Source organism: Callithrix jacchus, chromosome 4 (assembly GCF_049354715.1).
Source record: "Callithrix jacchus isolate 240 chromosome 4, calJac240_pri, whole genome shotgun sequence".
NCBI classification, from domain to species: Eukaryota; Metazoa; Chordata; class Mammalia; order Primates; family Cebidae; genus Callithrix; species Callithrix jacchus.
This window is the reverse complement of record NC_133505.1, coordinates 28,467,922-28,485,078: the sequence shown is the minus strand read 5'-3', so window position 1 is coordinate 28,485,078 and position 17,157 is coordinate 28,467,922. Positions and strand designations below refer to the sequence as shown.

Here is a 17,157-nt window from a genome sequence, read left to right as displayed (position 1 = left end):
GACACCACGGAGGAGTCCTTCCCTCCAGTCTCATCCCGGTGCACTGTCCACAGCACCCACAGACTTCCCCTTCCACACTGGTCTGCCCTCCTACTGGCGTCCCACCCAATCTTTGAGGTATGAGAAGAGCAACAGCCGGGTAAAGTCACGGGTCTTCCAGATCAGCTGCAGGGGGCTGTGCGGCCTTTGGGGGTTTCCCTGACTTCCAACTCCGTGCAGAACACCTCACTCTGTGGGAAAGTGAGCCAAACTTTGGGTGTCAACTGGGAGGGGATCAGGACGCGGCGAACCCATTACCCAACCAGCTCCGATACCCAACGCGTGATCTCCAGCCTGAGCTGACATCCCACCTACCGGGGTTTCTCCAGCCCCCAAGCCTACCTCCTCGGCGCAGGTGAGCTCTCCGGAGCACCGATAGGGGCCGCAGACGCTCTCTCCCGCCGCCTCTGGCGCCTGCCTTTGGGGAGTGGGGTTGTCACAACCACCCGCTGCGAGGAGGAGACTGGCGTCCGAGCAGAGCCTGTCTCCACTCCTGCAAGGGCTACTGGTTTACGCGCAGTCTGCGCCTCGCAGCTGATCCCGAGCTGGGCAGGAAGTGGGGAAGAGGGGGCGGAGGACACAAAGGGGCTGGTGCTCAGCTCAGCCGGGGTTCAGTCCCCGGCCAGCCCCACCCGCCGCCGCGGGTCAGTAACACATGGGACCCTGAATGTTCATCTTTCCACACTATTGATACAGCCCTTACCCTGGGGAAAGGGATTGATACCATGAAACCTGGACGGTTAGACAATTCCAATTACCCCACTCCCTGTCCGCATCCCAGCCTCTAAGCAGACCCCAAGCAAGGATGTGGAGCAGGTGCCTCTCCCCAGGAACCGGACACAGGGCGGTGGCTGCCAGCTGCAGTGCAGAGGCCCTCTCTGTGGTGCTCGAAGCATCATATAACTGGATCCTGCCCCACCCTCGGAGCCCTTGTTCCAAGTCCTCTTGTCCCCAGTCTTTAAAAAATACCAAGAACGGGCTGGCCACAGTGGCTCACACCTGTAATCCAAGCACTCTGGGAGGCCCAGGTGGGAGGATCACAAGCTCAGGAGATCAAGAGCAGCCTGGCCAACATAGCAAAACCCCGTCTCTACTAAAAATGCAGAAATTAGCCAGGAGTAGTAGTGGGTGCCTGTAGTCACAGCTAGTTGGGAGGCTGAGGTAGAAGAATTGTTTGAACCCAGGAGATGGAGGTTGCAGTGAGCCGAGATCACACCACTGCGCAGCCTGGATGACACAGAGATACTCTGTCTCCAAAAAAAAAAAAAAAAAATGCTGTGCAGAGGATGGGGTATGAGGGACAAAACCAGCACGACCCAGCCCTTCTTGCCCCTGCTCTCCCACTCATCCCTGCTACGACTCCTATCTGTCACCCCAGCCTGGACACTAAGGGAAAGAGGAGCAGGAAGAGTGAGGGCACATTTGTACCAGGTCAAGGAGGGGGATCAGGCTCCACTGTCTGAAAAAGAAGCCCTTCCTGGCTCCCTGGAACGCTGCGTGGCTCCTGCATTTGAGCCTAACCCATCCATCTGCTCCTGCATGGCTGTGTGCGGGGATCACATTACCAGCAATCAACACAAATGGCCCCAGAAATTGTAGCTGTCTTTTCTGTAACACTTGAGTGAAACAGAAAGGCACCTGGTGCTGACTCATGAAGTCGAAGTCTCTGTAAACTCTGTTGCTATAAATGGAACACTAATATCATTTGACATTTTCAGAAGTGGGCAGTATGTATGTGAATGGGTATGTGATCAACCAGTCCCCAGGGAAGCAGAAACACCCATGGGGCAGGAGACTACTGTCACCTTCGTCTGGTTCACCTGCTCCCCCTCTCCGTGCAGGCTTCCAGGGAGCTGGTGGCAGTTTTGGAACTGAGCTCCCTGCACCTCCTTGTAGCACCTCACATCACTCCCTTCTCTCCCGAGAAGTGGGATGAGACTCTGCTACTGAGTAGAGGAGACAGAGAAGCACCATTTATCTCCTTGTGCCCAGGAAGAGTCACACCATCAAGCGAGGACAGCTGTCTACACGCAGTGAAGTCGTGGGGTCCCCATGGCTGTGGGGGGTGGGCAACATCTCCCCCGAGCCGGGGTGACTAAGTGGTCATCGCAGCCCCTCCTACCATAACCCAGACCCACAGACAGCAGCAATTTCAGATCCTAGGAACCATCTTCCATGCAGACATACAAACACACAGTGAATGTGGCATCCCACAATTGTTCCCTTTATTTCTGAAGTGCCACCACCACACGGATAAGGCCACTTGGGTGGCAGGCACACTGTGGAGTGTCAGAGGACAGAGAGGAGAGGGGCTGCGCACAAAGACCACCCTGTCCTTACGGGGAAGAAAAGCGGCCGCAGAAGAGAATCCCATTGGTCTTGCTGTGCTGGATGAAGAAAAGGAAGGGGTGGTCGGCACAGAAGCGGGGGGTGAATCTGGCACACCGCAGCATTATGATGGCAGCTGTGGCAGCTGCGGCCTCTGTGCCTTCCTCGTTGACCTCCACAAAGGATTTGTGCACGACCTTGGACAGAAACAGGTCTGTCTTGGACATTCCGGAGAAGTCTGCCTTGCCCACCTCGAAGGCATCGGTCATGCCCAGGTTGCGCAGGACACTCTCCATGTCGTAGCTTTCCTCCAGTTTAAACCGTGGGAGAAACACTTCCACCTCCTCCTCATCCATCATGTCCAGCCTCGTCCATTCTATGAACTTCTCGTAAGTGATTTCTTTCTCCACCTAGAGGGAGACAGTGGAAGACTTTAAGACCTAGGGTGCTGCTGCCCAGCAGGGCCCCATGCGATGCTGTGATGCTGGATGCCGGCAGCAGCCGGGCCACGGTCCGCAGGGGTCTGTGTTAGAACACAGCCACAGCAGACAGCCCCGAGTGATTCCCTCGCGAGCACACCTCACTCTCCGCTCAGTGGTTACCGTTCTCAAGTCGGTGGTCTCGTCCGGAAGCATGATGATCATATTCAGCTCCTGGCCAACATAGGGAAGCACCAGGATCTGGGTAAAAATTTCTCCTATATAGGTCTTCTTGAAAGTAGATTTCTTAAACATCATTTGCACAGGTTTCTTTTCATTCTACAAATAAAACAGATAAACGTGAAGTTGAAATGAGACCCACTGACACATGGCACAAATTCATCAGAGCCGGCCACTCTCTGCAGGGAGAGATGCAGCTCACGTTTCTGCCCGGCTTCCAGAATATCCGGCAGTGCCTTCTCTGCCATCTTCATTGCCGCAACCTCCAGAAACTGGGTGCCTGGGTCCCAAGCCCAAGGCGTCTTTCCTCTCATTGGTCTCAGTCAGTCTCATGGCTTTAAACACAGGATCATACCGAATTTGCCTCCAGCCTGACCTCTGCCCTTCCTTGGACTCCTGTACTTTACTGCCCACTTGACACCTATGTTTGGACATAAAAGAAATTCCCGGGGGAAGGATCCAAGATGGCCGATCGCTAACATCCCGGGATTGCAGCTCTCAGGGAAGGCGCGGAGAACTAGAGGACGCCACACTTTCAGACAAAGTCTGGTCTCTCACGGAGCAGAAGCTCCCCCAGTGGTGGAAACACACGAGTCGCCAGCGCGACTCTCGTGGTCGGCGTAGCGGTTCCTCCAGCACCTCGGTGCAGAGTAAACAGGACCGGTTCCCCTTCTGACCGAGGTTTGGAGCCCCAGGAAGGCAGAGTCGCCTACTACGGAAACAAGAAGGAAGCCTGACAGGAGAATCCTGGGCAGAAAAGCACCATCAGTCTTAACGCCGCTGCTCTGGCCCTGGGAACTAACAACCTGGACGTCCACTCAAGAGACCTAATCTGAAAGTTGGTAATTTCAAAGAGACAGGAGGATAAATTTACAATGACGGGAAGAAACCAGCGTAAAAAAGCTGAGAATACTCAAAGTCAGAACGCCTCTCCCTCTAAAGATGACCACAGTTCCACATCGACAATGGAACAAGGCTTGATGGAGAACGAGCGCCTCCTGATGACAGAATCACTCTTCAAGGAATGGATAATAACAAACTTCGGTGAGTTAAAAGACCATGTTGTAGCCCAACGTAAAGAAACTAGGAACTTTGAAAAAAGGTTTGATGAAATCCTATTGAGAATAGACAACTTAGAGCAGAGTATGAGTGAATTAATGGAACTGAAGAATACAATACAGGAACTCCGAGAAGTATGCACAGGTTTAAACACTCGAATTGTTCAAGCAGAAGAAGGGATATCAGAGGTCAAAGTCCAACTTAACGAAAGAAAACAAGAAGACAAGATTAGAGAAAAAAGGATAAAAAGGAATGAGCAAAGTCTCCAAGAAATGTGGGACTATGTGAAAAGACCAAATTTACGTTTGATAGGTGTACCTGAATGCGACGGAGAGAATGAATCCAAGCTGGAAAATACCCTTCAGGATATTATTCAGGAAAATTTTCCTAAACTAGCAAAGCAGGTCAACATTCAACCCCAGGTAATACAGAGAACACCACAAAGATATTCCTCAAGAAGAGCAACCCCAAGGCACATAATCGTTAGATTCACCAGGGTTGAAACGAAGGAGAGGATACTAAGGGCAGCCAGAGAGAAAGGTCAGATAACCCACAAAGGCAAGCCTATCAGACTTACAGCAGATCTCTCGGCAGAAACTCTACAGGCCAGAAGAGAGTGGGGGCCAATATTCAACATCCTCAAAGAACAGAACCTTCAGCCCAGAATTTCATATCCAGCCAAACTAAGCTTCACAACTGAAGGAAAAATAAAATCTTTTATGAACAAGCAAGAGCTCAGAGATTTTATTACCACCAGGCCTGCTTTACAAGAGCTTCTGAAAGAAGCATTACACACAGAAAGAAACAACCAGTATTAGCCTTTCTAAAAATACACCAAAAAGTAAAGAGCACCAACATAAAGAAGAATTTACACCAACAAATGGATAAAACAGCCAGTCAACATCAAATGGCAGTAACCCTAAATTTAAATTGACTAAATTCCCAATCAAAAGACACAGCCAAAACCCAACGGCATGTTACATCCAGACCTGTTTCACATGCAAGGATACACAAAGACTCAAAACAAAGGGATGGAGAAAGATTTACCAACCAAATGGAGAGCAAAAATAAATAATAAATAAATAAAAAGCAGGAGTTGCAATTCTCATATCGGATAAAATAGATTTTAAAGCAACAAAGATATAGTGGTAAAAGGATCAATGCAACAACAAGAGCTAACGATCCTAACACCCAGATAGGAGACTTAGATTCAATGAGACAGAAAATTAATAAGGATATCAAGAACTCGAACTCAGATCCAGAACAAGTAAACTTAATAAATACTTATAGAGCTCCCCACTTCAAATACACAAAATATACATTCTTGTCAATACCACATCACACCTACCCATTAGTTTAAATGAAACATTGATTGGCCATTATTAATACCCAATTTTTTTCAAAATAAAGCAATATTTCCATTTACTCTCCCTCTTTCTCTTCCTCTCCTTTACTTATTATTTTTTTTTCTTTCCTTCTCTCAAAAAAAAAGAAATCAACTTGTAAACCTCTAGATCCAGGTCGGCAATGTCTCTTTCATTGCTTGATTTCCTTTCTTCTCTTCCCTCCCTCCCTCCCTCCCCACTTCCTCCCTCCCTTCCTTCCTTCATCCCTTCCTTCCTCCCTACCATCCTTCTTCCCTTCCTTCCTGCCTTCCTCCCCCCCCCCAAAAAAAAAAGAAATTCCCAATGCCACCTGTAATGTGGAGCTCCATGGGTCCTCCAAGTCGGCTTTGTCTACAACTCTGCCCACCTCAGCTGAGAGCACTGCCACCATCCAGTGGCCAAAAGCCCTGGAGTGCCCTTGACGCCTGTCTTTCTCTCGCACCCTGCGTCTGACTCAGTGGTAAATTATATTGGTTCTACCTTGTAAATATATAACAAAAATCTGATCTGTTCCTTCTGTCTCTGCTGCTACCAGCCTAGTCCTGGAATAACTGTGATTGTTTCCGGCAGAGTGGCTAGAGGGACACAGTAGCACCTAAGTCAGATCACATTGTTCTTTGGCCGGACACCCATCCCTGGCTCCCCATCTACTCGGAGTGGAGCCGAAAGTTCCTAAAATGACCTGGAATTGTGATAAGAGCTCGTCCCCAGTTCCCTCTCCCTTTGTTTGGCTGCTACAGTCACAGGGGCCTCCTCACTGCACTGCCAGCAAACTCAGTTCATCTCATCTCTAAGCAGTAAGCCTGTCCCCCAGAACCTGGAGAGCAAACCTCTGCCTCTTTTAGGTCCTTGCTCAAAAAATCACCTTGGCAGAAAAGGTGTCCTTGATAGATCTTACCTGACACGACACCCCCACCCCAAACACAGCATCTTCCCTAAAGCTTTTATCATTCGTAAAAACCACTCTTAGTTAACCACGTTAATTATCCGCAAGCATGTTGACTTAGAACCTCTGATATTAAATCTATCCTGATTAAATGTGAGGAGTCACAGGGAGCTACGGTTGGTTAGCTGCAATCGCCCTCTGAAAGCAGCCAATGCTACAAAGCGAGTGCCTTGGTATGCCTCTGTAGCATTTACTACTGCCTAATACAGTCCTATTTTCTTATTTATGCTTGCTGTTGCTCCCCCAAGAAAACATAAGCTTCACCAGGGCAGGCATGCTTTGCTGGTTTTGTGCACAGCTGAAAAACACTTAGCACCATGCCTCATAGATAGAAGACACCAAGTCAGGCTGGGCACGATGACTCATGCCTGTAATCCCACCACTTTGGGAGGCTAGGCAGACAAATCACCTGAGGTCAGAAGTTCAAGATCAACTTGGCCAACATGGTGAAACTCCATCTCTACTAAAAATACAAAAATTAGCCAGGTGTGGTGGTGGGCACCTGTAATCCCAACTACTCAAAAGGTTTAGGTAGGAAAATCACTTGAACCCAGGAGGAAGAGGTTGCAGTGTGCCAAGACTGCACCACTACACTCCAGCCTGGGAGACAGCACGAGACTCCATCTCCAAAAAAAAAAAGAGAGAGAAAGAAGGCATGCAGTCAATCTCTGCTGAATAAATGCCTAAACAAATTAAATGGAGGGCCGGGCATGGTGGCTCACACCTGTAATCCCAGCACTTTGGGAAGCCGAGGTGGGCAGATCACTTGAGGTCGGGAGTTTGAGACCAGCCTGACCCACATGGTGAAACCCCACCTTCAAAAACAAACAAACAAATGAATTAATGAGCTGGGATGCTGAAAAGCCCAGGCAACACTTATATATCTTACCAGCAAAAACTGCACTGGTCAGCAACCGCAGCCAGCCAATGAGAAAGACTGGAGGACAGGACCCACACCCCATCCAGCAGCCCTCGTCAACGCCTGACTCTGAGCTGCTCCTGTGAGTTGAGGAAATACCCTGCCATAGGCAGTCAAAGATGCCGTCAGCTCCCCAGACTCCAGTGCAGCACATTCTTCTGTGTTAAATGGAATAAACAAAAGACGCTGGGGCGGCAGCTTTCCGCTTCCGTGTGGTCGAGGCTCGCCTTGACCGGCCGTCAGCCTTTGGCTAGAGCAGTCTCCAGTCTCCGGGGCCTCGGCTGCCCCACTCATTCCCTTGGCCAGCAGTAGGCATGTTTTTCCATAACTGAGCAGACAGGAACTGTTTTCGGGTTTGTGGCCACATGCACAGTCTCTGTCACAACTACTCAATCGTTGTTACAGGATGAAATAAGTAAGTAAATAAGCATGGCTGTGTTTCAATAAACCTTAAAAAAAAAACACACACACACACACACAGGTGGCAGGCTGGCTTTGCTGCACGGTGAAGTTTGCTGACCTCTGCCTTCAGTAATTTCTCCAGGCAGCCCCTCAGGGTCCAAGCCTCCAATCTTGTAATATAAAAGATCTAACTTTGAATCAAAAGATCTAACCTGAATGATTCACTAAATACACAATTATGTAGACAAGGTCCATTTTATATAGAAATGAAATTAAAATGAGAATCTGTATCAACTCAAAATCTGTATCCTTGGAGGTACGCCCCCTCCCCAGGCTGGTGCACTCAATACTGCAGCCCCTTCCTCTGTTCTTCTGCACTGCAGAGCAGAGCATGAGAGGATTCCTCATCTCCGCAAACCCACAAGACATAGAGTTCTGGCCTACGCCATACAGAAGGAAGCCTTCCCTTTCTGAAAGGCAGAACCACCCAGCGGAAGGTTTAGGCTCCCCTCCCCTCCCCTTGTTCCTCCCCCTTTCTGGTGCCTGGACTGCTGTGGCTAGCTGAGCCATCCTGTGACCAGGAGGAAGAAGGCCATGTGCTGAGGAAGGCAGGGCTGGCAGTACCAGGCCAGCCCAGGTCTCACCTGCCTTCAGACCTCCTGGCAGGGGAGATGAGCCCTATGAGTTAAACCCTGGTGAACCGGGATTTCTGTTACCTGTACTCAAACAAAGGTCTTGTATATCTTATTCATGATTAAATTTTAAAGAGAAAAATTATTTGCCAGGGGATAACAGGACAGTTCATTTCAGAATAAAGCTTGAAAGAAAATAATTCTTTTTGAATTGTGAGGAGAAATAGACAATGAAAATAAATTTCCTGAGACACTGAAGGTTCAGGTTCAAGTTAGCCTGGAAGATCTAACTTATGGTCAATGATCAAGAATACGCTGGAATTAATCTATTCTGTGTACTTTGCCTATGTTCAAAAATCTCTATAGTCAAAGACAAACAAAACAAGAGAGAATAAAATGGATTCAGTGGGAGGAAGATAGATAAAGGTCTGTCAGCAGATGACATCTTCCAAGCTGGATGTGGTTAATCTTAGTGTCTCTTTACATGTTTGGTTTGCTCGTTTAAAAAAAAAATATGTACTTATCCTTACTGTCAAGAGAGTACTATCACTCATTAGTTCAGCATTTCCTAAGCACCAGCTACAACTCTGGCCCTCCTCAGACAGCTCTCCCTGCTCAGCCTCAATTCAGCAGCAAAGTGAGATGTTCCGACCCTGCTGTGTGGCACGAAGCCAGCAGGGGGCGCGGTGGCGGCGCGGAGGAGGCATGGCCCGGGGTTTCCACCGCTGTAAAGGAGTGTGCAGGTCCTGATGGGAATGAAGCTAGAGAAACGGAGGAAATGTCCTCTAGATGATGGCACACCATACCTCGAGTCTGAACTTGAAGACCTTGATCGAGCCTGAGGGCTGCACCTTCAAACTTGCCCTGTAGGTGGCAGAGAGGATGCTCGGAGCCCAGGGGCACGGGGCCACCCGACTGACAGGAAGCAGGAGGGGCAGGGTCAGAAACGCCCACGGCTGCGGGCGCTGTGTGAACAGGGGCGCTGCTCTGAGAAGCGCCTCTGCCACGGCTTACTCGCCTTGCTGACTTTAAACGGTCTCTCCTTGGTGTTCTCCTTGCCGAATTGTTTATCCCAGTTTCCTTTGAAGTAGATGGCATTCACCAGAACCAGCTTTGTCAGTGAATCCACTGTGCCCGGGGACAGCAACTCGGCAATTTTACCTGAGAGGAAGAATTAAAGACGGCGTTAGACATGGGCGGCTGCTGATCACTGATACATCAGGAATTGGTGGGGCCTTCTGCTTTATCAGTCAAGGGCACAGATAGAGACTTCCACTGTCCCCCCAGTAGAAAGGGATACGTGTCCTTTAAGCAAAGCAGCACAAACTTCTGGTGAGAAAAACAACATTATTTGAATAAAACACACAAGTGAACAACTACATGTTAATTATGCAGGATAAGTTCATAACAGAGGAGATAGGAAGGAGTGGTGGTGGCCTATGACTTAAAGACAGAATTTAAAGGATTGTCAAAAAGATGGACAGCCAAGAGATGTTCTTTACAAGCTTAAAGTACAGTTTAGGCCAGTCACAGTGGCTCACACCTATAATCCCAGCACTTTGGGAGGCTGAGGTGTGAGGATCACTTGAGGCCAGGAGTTGGAGACCAGCCTGGGCAACACAGTGAGACCCTGTCTCTAAGTAAAAGAAAAAAAAAATTGGCCAGGAGCAGTGGCTCACACCTGTAATCCCAGCACTTTAGGAGGCCAAGGTGTGTGGATCACAAGATCAGGAGTTCAAGACCAGCCTGGCCAACATGGTGAAACCCCATCTCTATGAAAATGACAAAAATTATCCATACGTGATGACACATGCCTGTAACACCAGCTACTCATGAGGCTAAGGCAGGAGAATCACTTGAACCCAGGTGGCGGAGGTTGCAGTGAGCTGAAATTGCTCCATTGCACTCCAGCCTTGGCAACAGAGCAAGATTCCATCTCAAAAAATAAAATAAAATTACCTGGACATGGTGATGTTACCTGCAGTCCCAGCTACTTGGGAGGCTGAATCAGGAGAACCACTTGAGCCAAAGAATTCAGGGTGCAGTGAGCTGTGATTGCCACTGCACTCCAGCTTGGGTGATAGAAGGACACCCTGTCTCTAACAAAAAAAAAGTTAAAATTAAGAACCACAGGCAGACCAGGGCATGATATAGTGTCCCACAGCAATGCATGAAAACCGCAGACCATGAACTACTGAAGAGGGAGACGGCTTGAGATCCATGCTATGGATTTTTTATGTTATTTTTGAAAGGAAAGACTATATTCACATTAACCCTCTCCTCAAAATGAAAATGCAGACTGGTCCAGAAGAGATGTACCAAACACTGAAAAACATCAATCACAGGTACACTGAAGAGCGCAGGGAGAAGCCGCAGAGACCAGCACACACCGAGTGAGCACTTCCAAAACGTCAATTAATGGCAACTGTTTCAGAAGCAGATTTTTAAAGTTTGCAGTTATTTAGAGAAAAAAACGTCATTCCTGTTTACAACTGACAGTTTCATGAAGGAACTGACAGTAAAATGGATTAAGATGCTATTACAAGCAGAATAACAATACTTTTTCACCTTCTGTCTTTTCAGCTACCCAGGTGTTTATATGTTTTCTGGACTTCTCTACGGCGCTGATAAAGTCAAGCTCCTCCATCTCCGCTTGGTAGAATTTTTGGCAGGAATCTCTAAAAGACTAGGATAGACAGAGGGCCATAACTACAAAAATGGTGAACACCAACGGCCTAGTTCTTCATTGAACCAAATCAGAAAATCTATAATTGACATATGTAATTTACAAATAAATATGAGGACTTAACCTAAAATCCAACTTCCTAGCTTGAGCTATATTTAATCCTAGCTTAAAAACTAAGTCGAGGTCAGGCTCTGTGGCTCACACCTGTTATCCCAGCGCTTTCGGAAGCCAAGATGGGTGATCACATGCGGTCAGGAGTTCGAGACCAGCCTGGCCAACATGGTGAAATCCTGTCTCTACCGAAAATACAAAAATTAGCCCGGTGTAGTGGCGTACACCTGTAATCCCAGCTACTCGGGAGGCTGAGGCAGGAGAATCACTTGAACCCTGGAGGCAGGGGTTGCAGTGAGCCGAGATCACACCACTGCACTCCAGCCTAGGTGACAGAGTGAGACTCTATCTCAAAAAGACAAAGAAAAACTAAGTTGAGTCAGGCTCTGAATATCAAAAAAACTTCACCAACTGCTGGGTTCTTTAAGGGAGCAGTCACGCATCAAGGAGCTGCCTGACAAGATGTTGATAAGACAGTTGAAAAAGATAAAGTAGATCCAACATATCGGCAGGTGAAAAGAAACAAATTACAAAAGCCTACATATGGCATAATAGCATTCAGAGCCACAGGCTTCCTGCTGGACCACAGCACCCACCACCTGGCCACCTTCATTTCTTTAGTGAGTAACAAGTATGACTTACTGAGAGGAAGTCACAGGACTTTTCCCCAAAGAGCCTGTTGGCCGTCCTAAGCAAGTACTGCGTGCCAGGCTTATTCACTTCGGTGAGAAGAGACTGGAAGCCCTGGTGGACGTCTCCGCCACCACCACTTTTATTTAAAGAAAGTACCTGAAATCAAAACCAGAATGAAAACACATCACATCTGTATGCTCTGACTTCAGGAAATGGAGCAACCCCAAACAGCCTAACAAACGTGCAGACTCTGACTATTGCTTAAAAGATCCATCCGATTAAAGGCCAGAAGGGTCTTGAAAGCCCCTCCCTGTACCCTGTCAGTGTTGGCATGAGCTTCAGTGCCCTCCACAAACCCAGACTTCTGATGCTCAGTACTTGGAGTTTGGTGGCAAACAAGGGTGTGAACCAGATCTCCTGTCTATGTAAATTCGGGCGGCTCCTGATGTCAGAAGGGCAGGGTCCCTCCTGCCTGTGGGTCTGGGCTGGCCCTGTCACTGGCTCTAACTAATGATAGAGTAGGTAGAATTCAGTAGAAGTCATGCTGCTCCAGGACTAGGTCCTTTTTAAAAGGCCACAGCTGCCACGTTCACTCTCTGGTACCCTGGCCACCATGATGAAAGGAAGTCCAAGCTATCCTGCTGAAGGCCACATGGAAAGCCCTGAAGGAAGTGCCACCACCTGCGGGGAGAGTTGCTTGAAGAATCAAGGCCTCAGGTGTGAGAGAGGCCTTCTGGAACTTTCCAGGCCAACTGTCCACTGAAACAGCTGCATGAGTGACCCTGCACTGCTTCCTGGGAGCAGGCCTGCCTGGTCAGGCCACAGAATCTGAGGAATAATCGATCACTGTGATTTCCAGCCACTAAGTTTGGGTTGGTTTGTTTTGTGGCAATAGATGACATGCGTAGCCATCCGGAAGTGGAGATCTGCCATGACCAAAACCTAACACATGTGACCCTGGCCTTGGCCTTAGGGAGCTGGCAGAGACTGGATGGACAGGATAAAATGACTCCTGGGGGCTGGAGAAAGGTGGCTGTGTGTATAGAAGCTGAAGAAATGGAGAGAAAGTCCCTGCAGTGACAGGGAGGATGGTGTCTCTCCCCGTGAACTCCTGCATCTGGCTAAGGGCTCCAAGGGGAACACGGCTTCCTTTTGCTGCCTAGGATATCACACAGGAAGAAGGAACTGCTCCATCTTCAAGCAGAATTTAAAGGAAGGATTTCCAACTCAGTATGTGCTGGGTGGAGAATAAAAATGTTTCTTCTTCCAGCCTCTCCAGCTAGCAAAAGATTCTAAAAGAAATGGCCTCTGAGCAAAGATCAAATCCCAGACACTGGTCAAAATCCACTTGTTAAACCTTAGAAGATACAGGAGCACCTTACTCTCTGGCAGGCTCTCCCACGGCACCCTGACTCCCAACCCAACACAGAGCACTCAGGTGGTGGGGGAGGACAGTGAGGGGGGTGGCTTTTGTCCAGGGAAGCAGATTTTAAGTTGATAGAAATCCCACAGTGATTTTCAGGCACTTGTAACAGCCTGAACTAAAAGGGAGAGACAGCTCAAAGTGCAGGGAGGCCTCTGGGCACCCACGTTCTACAGGTGGGAGGTAGGCTGGGAGCACAGCAAGCACAGGCCATTTCTTACAGAACAGGAAAGGAGCTGCTGAGAGTGACACCGGGACACAGAGGCAGAGCACGGCCAGGGCAGCCACGGACAAGGGACAATTCTGGAAATCTGCAGTGGAGGCTCATCAAGGAACGCCCTTCACCCAGGGCTGAGGGGTGGACAACATGCACCTGGCTGGGCTTGGGAATTGCCACTGTTCAGTGATGCCCACGGGCCTCCCACGCCTCCTCTGCTGGGCTGGATGTGTCCCCCAAAATTTACACACTGAAGTCCCAACTCCAGTGTCTCAGAATGGAACTGTATTTGGAGAGAGGGCCTGTACAGGGGTGATTAAGGTAACATGAGGCCATTAGGTTGGGCTTTAATCCGTTACGACTTGTGTCCTTATAAAAAGAGGAGGACCGGGCGTGGTGGCTCATGCCTGTAATCCCAGCACTTTGGGAGGCTGAGGCAGGTGGATCACAAGATCAAGAGATCGAGACCATCCTGGCCAACATGGTGAAACCCCGTCTCTACTAAAAATACAAAAATTAGCCAGGCATGGTGGCACGTACCTGTGGTCCCAGCTACTCGGGAGGCTGAGGCGGAAGAATAGCTTGAACCCAGGAGGCGGAGGTTGCAGTGAGCCAAGATTACACCACTGCACTCCAGCCTGGCAACAGAGCAAGACTCTGTCTCAAAGAAAAAATAAAATAAAATAAATAAAAATAAATAAGTAAATAAATAAAAGGAGGAGATGAGGCCAGGTGTAGTGACTCATGCCTATAATCCCAGCACTCTGGGAGGTCGCGGTGGGCAGATCATAAGGTCAGGAGTTCAAGACCAGCCTGAACAACATGGTGAAACCCTGTCTCTACTAAGAATACAAAAATTAGCTGGGTGTGGTAGCGAGCGCCTGTAGTCCCAGCTACTCGGTAGGCTGAGTCAGAGAGTTGCTTGAACCTGGAAGGCGGAGGTTGCGGTGAACTGAGATTGTGCCATTATACTCCACCCTAGGTGACAGAGTGAGACTCCATCTCAAAAAATAAAAATAAGAGATGGGGACACAGATACACACAGATGATGACCATGTGGGGACACAGGGAGAAAACAGTGTCTACAAGCCAAGGAGAGAGGCTGCAGGAGAACCCGACCCTGCCCACACCTGGCTCTCGGACTTCCTGGGAACCATGAAGTCCAGAGGGCAGACCACAGCATCCATGGGTGGCCCCACCCAGCCACGTCTCCAGTGTGCACACCCTTGCCCAGCCCCTTTCAGCTGTGGAGGTGTGCCTGCCATTAGCAGTGGAGCCTTGGCAGGCAGGACACACGTGGAGGCTTGATAGGCACTTGCTTCAGGCCTGTCTTCTGGGAGCACTTCCTCTCAGAACCCAGCAGCCTGACCTTTGGGAGCCCAGGCACCCCTCGAAGGAGGCCTATAGACGGCCCCAGTGGAGAAGGCCACAGGGAAGATGCCCCAGCACCCTGCTGAGCCCCTGCTGAAGCAGCCCCACAAGGGACCCAGCCAGCACCAAGTGGAGCAGAAGCACCCCTCCATCCACCCAGATTCAACAACCAGGAAAGCTGCTAAGCTGGGAGTGCCAGTTACGCAGCAACAGAGAACTGGGACACTACTGAAAACATGTTCAGCTGACAGATGCCATTCTAAGAAGGTTTTACATCTAAATGAGAATGAAGACTCCCGACAATCAAAAGGTAGGTGACAGTACCCAAAGATCATCACAGGACTCAACCTGAACCTTGTGACTTTACAACCATCTACAAACTCATGAACAGGCTAAGCCACGTGATGATGAAATCATTCATTCCTCTGAATCCAGCGCCACCTCTCCAGCCTAACGGGTCAGGGTGCTCCGGCATGGGTGGCGTCCCTTTCCCTGTCAGCTCTCCACCCACACCCTGCGATCTGCACAGTTTTCCATCTAGAGCAATCCCTGTGGGATCTGGAATTCGCAGGACCAGCTCACTTGGCAGTTCACAGCGTCTGCGGCTGTCCTGAAGCCATACCTGGGCCATCTGTGCAGCGGTGTTTCCCTGTGCTCCCATGTAGACCATGGCCAGGGCAGAGGCCATGCTCATGGGTGAGAAAAACACATTCTTCGAGTTGCCTTCACCCAGCATTTTCAAAAGGTTTAAGGCAAAGGTGCCATTTGCTTCTGCGAGACGATCCATAACGGCAGACCTGGAACAAGATTTAAAATCAGTATCATGTAAGCACAGCTTCCACACAACCGCACTTCACTCCTTACCACTGACACTGTGGCTCAGTGAGCAAGCAGGGACACACACAGAACTCTGCATGTGTCTTTTTGGGACTCTCCTAATTATTTTGTGTGTTTCTAATGTTAAGTATGGAAACCGAAAGAGTACCTGTAACGCAGTCCTGCTTTGTGAGGATTCCTTCCTGCAAGCGAGCCCTCCAGAGGAGAAAGTGTGGGAGGAGGCACCCTTTCCTAGAGTCACTTCCTTAGGGCGGAGTTACAGAAGGGGTGTTGGCTTTTGCTTCTATGTGTGTATTCTTTGGTGTGTTTTGTGGGCTTAAATGTACTGTGTTTTAATTTGAAAAGTATTCAAGATGATAAATTCATTGACAGTTACACAAGAAAAGATGGCCAAATGTTTTGATAATGAGAGAGAACCGATTTCACGGTAGGGAGAGCCTTAAAATAAAAGATGATACATCAAGTCACATACAAAGATGTGGGAAAGCCTTTCAAATGCCTTTTGACCCTGGGATCTCCTTCTATGGAATCCCTGCAGGTGGCAAAACCCCAATCTTGGATCACGCTTGGGGATCTCCTGCTGCCACAAGCTAGGCCTTCCTGCTCCTGAACGCACAGAGCACTCAGGACACCACCTTGCCTCCCGGGCTGCGGGTGTCTGCCCATCTCCACCTTTAGAGACAGGCTCTGGGGTAGGGTCAGGCTGCACATGTCTCCAGTCCTGGCATGCAGGGTGTATGGCAGCCCCAGCGGGGTCCAGAGCAGGAATACAGTTGGATAGTCGGGGCAGGGGAACTGGGGTGTCTTCAGGCCAGCTGGAATCACAGAATCACGTTAAAGCGCACCAAGCCCTTAGAGAGACGGACCATCAACACCCCACTGCACTACAGGGAAGGTGAAGTTCACAGAAGTGAAGCTAAGAAGCAGCTGCCCTGGAAACGCAGGCCGATGCCCTGTCTAGTCCACTGCTCAAGAAGAAGAATCTGCAGAATCAGGCGAGAGGACAGGGGCAGGTCAGGGCCCCGCTGGCAGGCAGGCTGCGGGGAGGGGATGCAGGGATGCGGGGATTCAGGGTCTGCCTGCTCTGACACACTTCACAAATGTTTACCAGTGAATTTGGCCTAGTCGGAGAATGCCAGCATTCTAAGCCAGTCCCAGTGACTCACTTGAGGAGAGGGTGGGAACCCGCAGAACAAGGAAGGGGAGAAGCAGGAGCAGATAATTCCTGGAGCAGATGGGAGAGGTTAGGAGGTGCCTACTGAAGGCCCTGTGAAGAGACGTTGAATTAACCCGTTCTCTACCGTGCATGCCTTTACATTCGGGGTTGGCTGAATGAGTGCCCCAAAGATACCCGGGTCCTAATCCCTGGGACCTGTGAATGCTCCCTTACATGGCAAAAGGGACAGTGCAGTGTGATTCAATTCAGGCTCTTAAGATGAAAGATTATCCTGGATTGTTCAAGTTGCCTCTACATGTAATCACAGGTATCCTTCTAAGAGGAAGGCCCGTG

The 17,157-nt window shown here is 49.4% G+C and overlaps 1 protein-coding gene across 11 annotated transcripts in view; it reads right to left on the bottom strand.

The window, feature by feature from the left end:
- Nucleotides 1–2,240: 2,240 nt before the first annotated feature.
- The window catches only part of LOC108587750 (serpin B6), a 39,063-nt gene continuing 24,146 nt past the window's right edge, over nucleotides 2,241–17,157 (bottom strand). For 10 of the 11 annotated variants that reach the window (XM_078368451.1, XM_054253772.2, XM_035295112.3 and 7 more), the window contains 6 exons: nucleotides 15,433–15,607; nucleotides 11,809–11,955; nucleotides 10,938–11,055; nucleotides 9,388–9,530; nucleotides 2,970–3,125; nucleotides 2,241–2,777 (listed from right to left, as the gene is read on the bottom strand). In XM_078368451.1, coding sequence (XP_078224577.1) covers nucleotides 2,376–2,777; nucleotides 2,970–3,125; nucleotides 9,388–9,530; nucleotides 10,938–11,055; nucleotides 11,809–11,955; nucleotides 15,433–15,607 — 1,141 coding nt within the window. In that variant the 3' untranslated portion in view covers nucleotides 2,241–2,375. Of the gene's footprint in view, nucleotides 2,778–2,969; nucleotides 3,126–9,387; nucleotides 9,531–10,937; nucleotides 11,056–11,808; nucleotides 11,956–15,432; nucleotides 15,608–15,795; nucleotides 15,851–17,157 lie in introns of those variants that run through there. The other variant, XM_054253771.2, reaches the window with a different exon arrangement.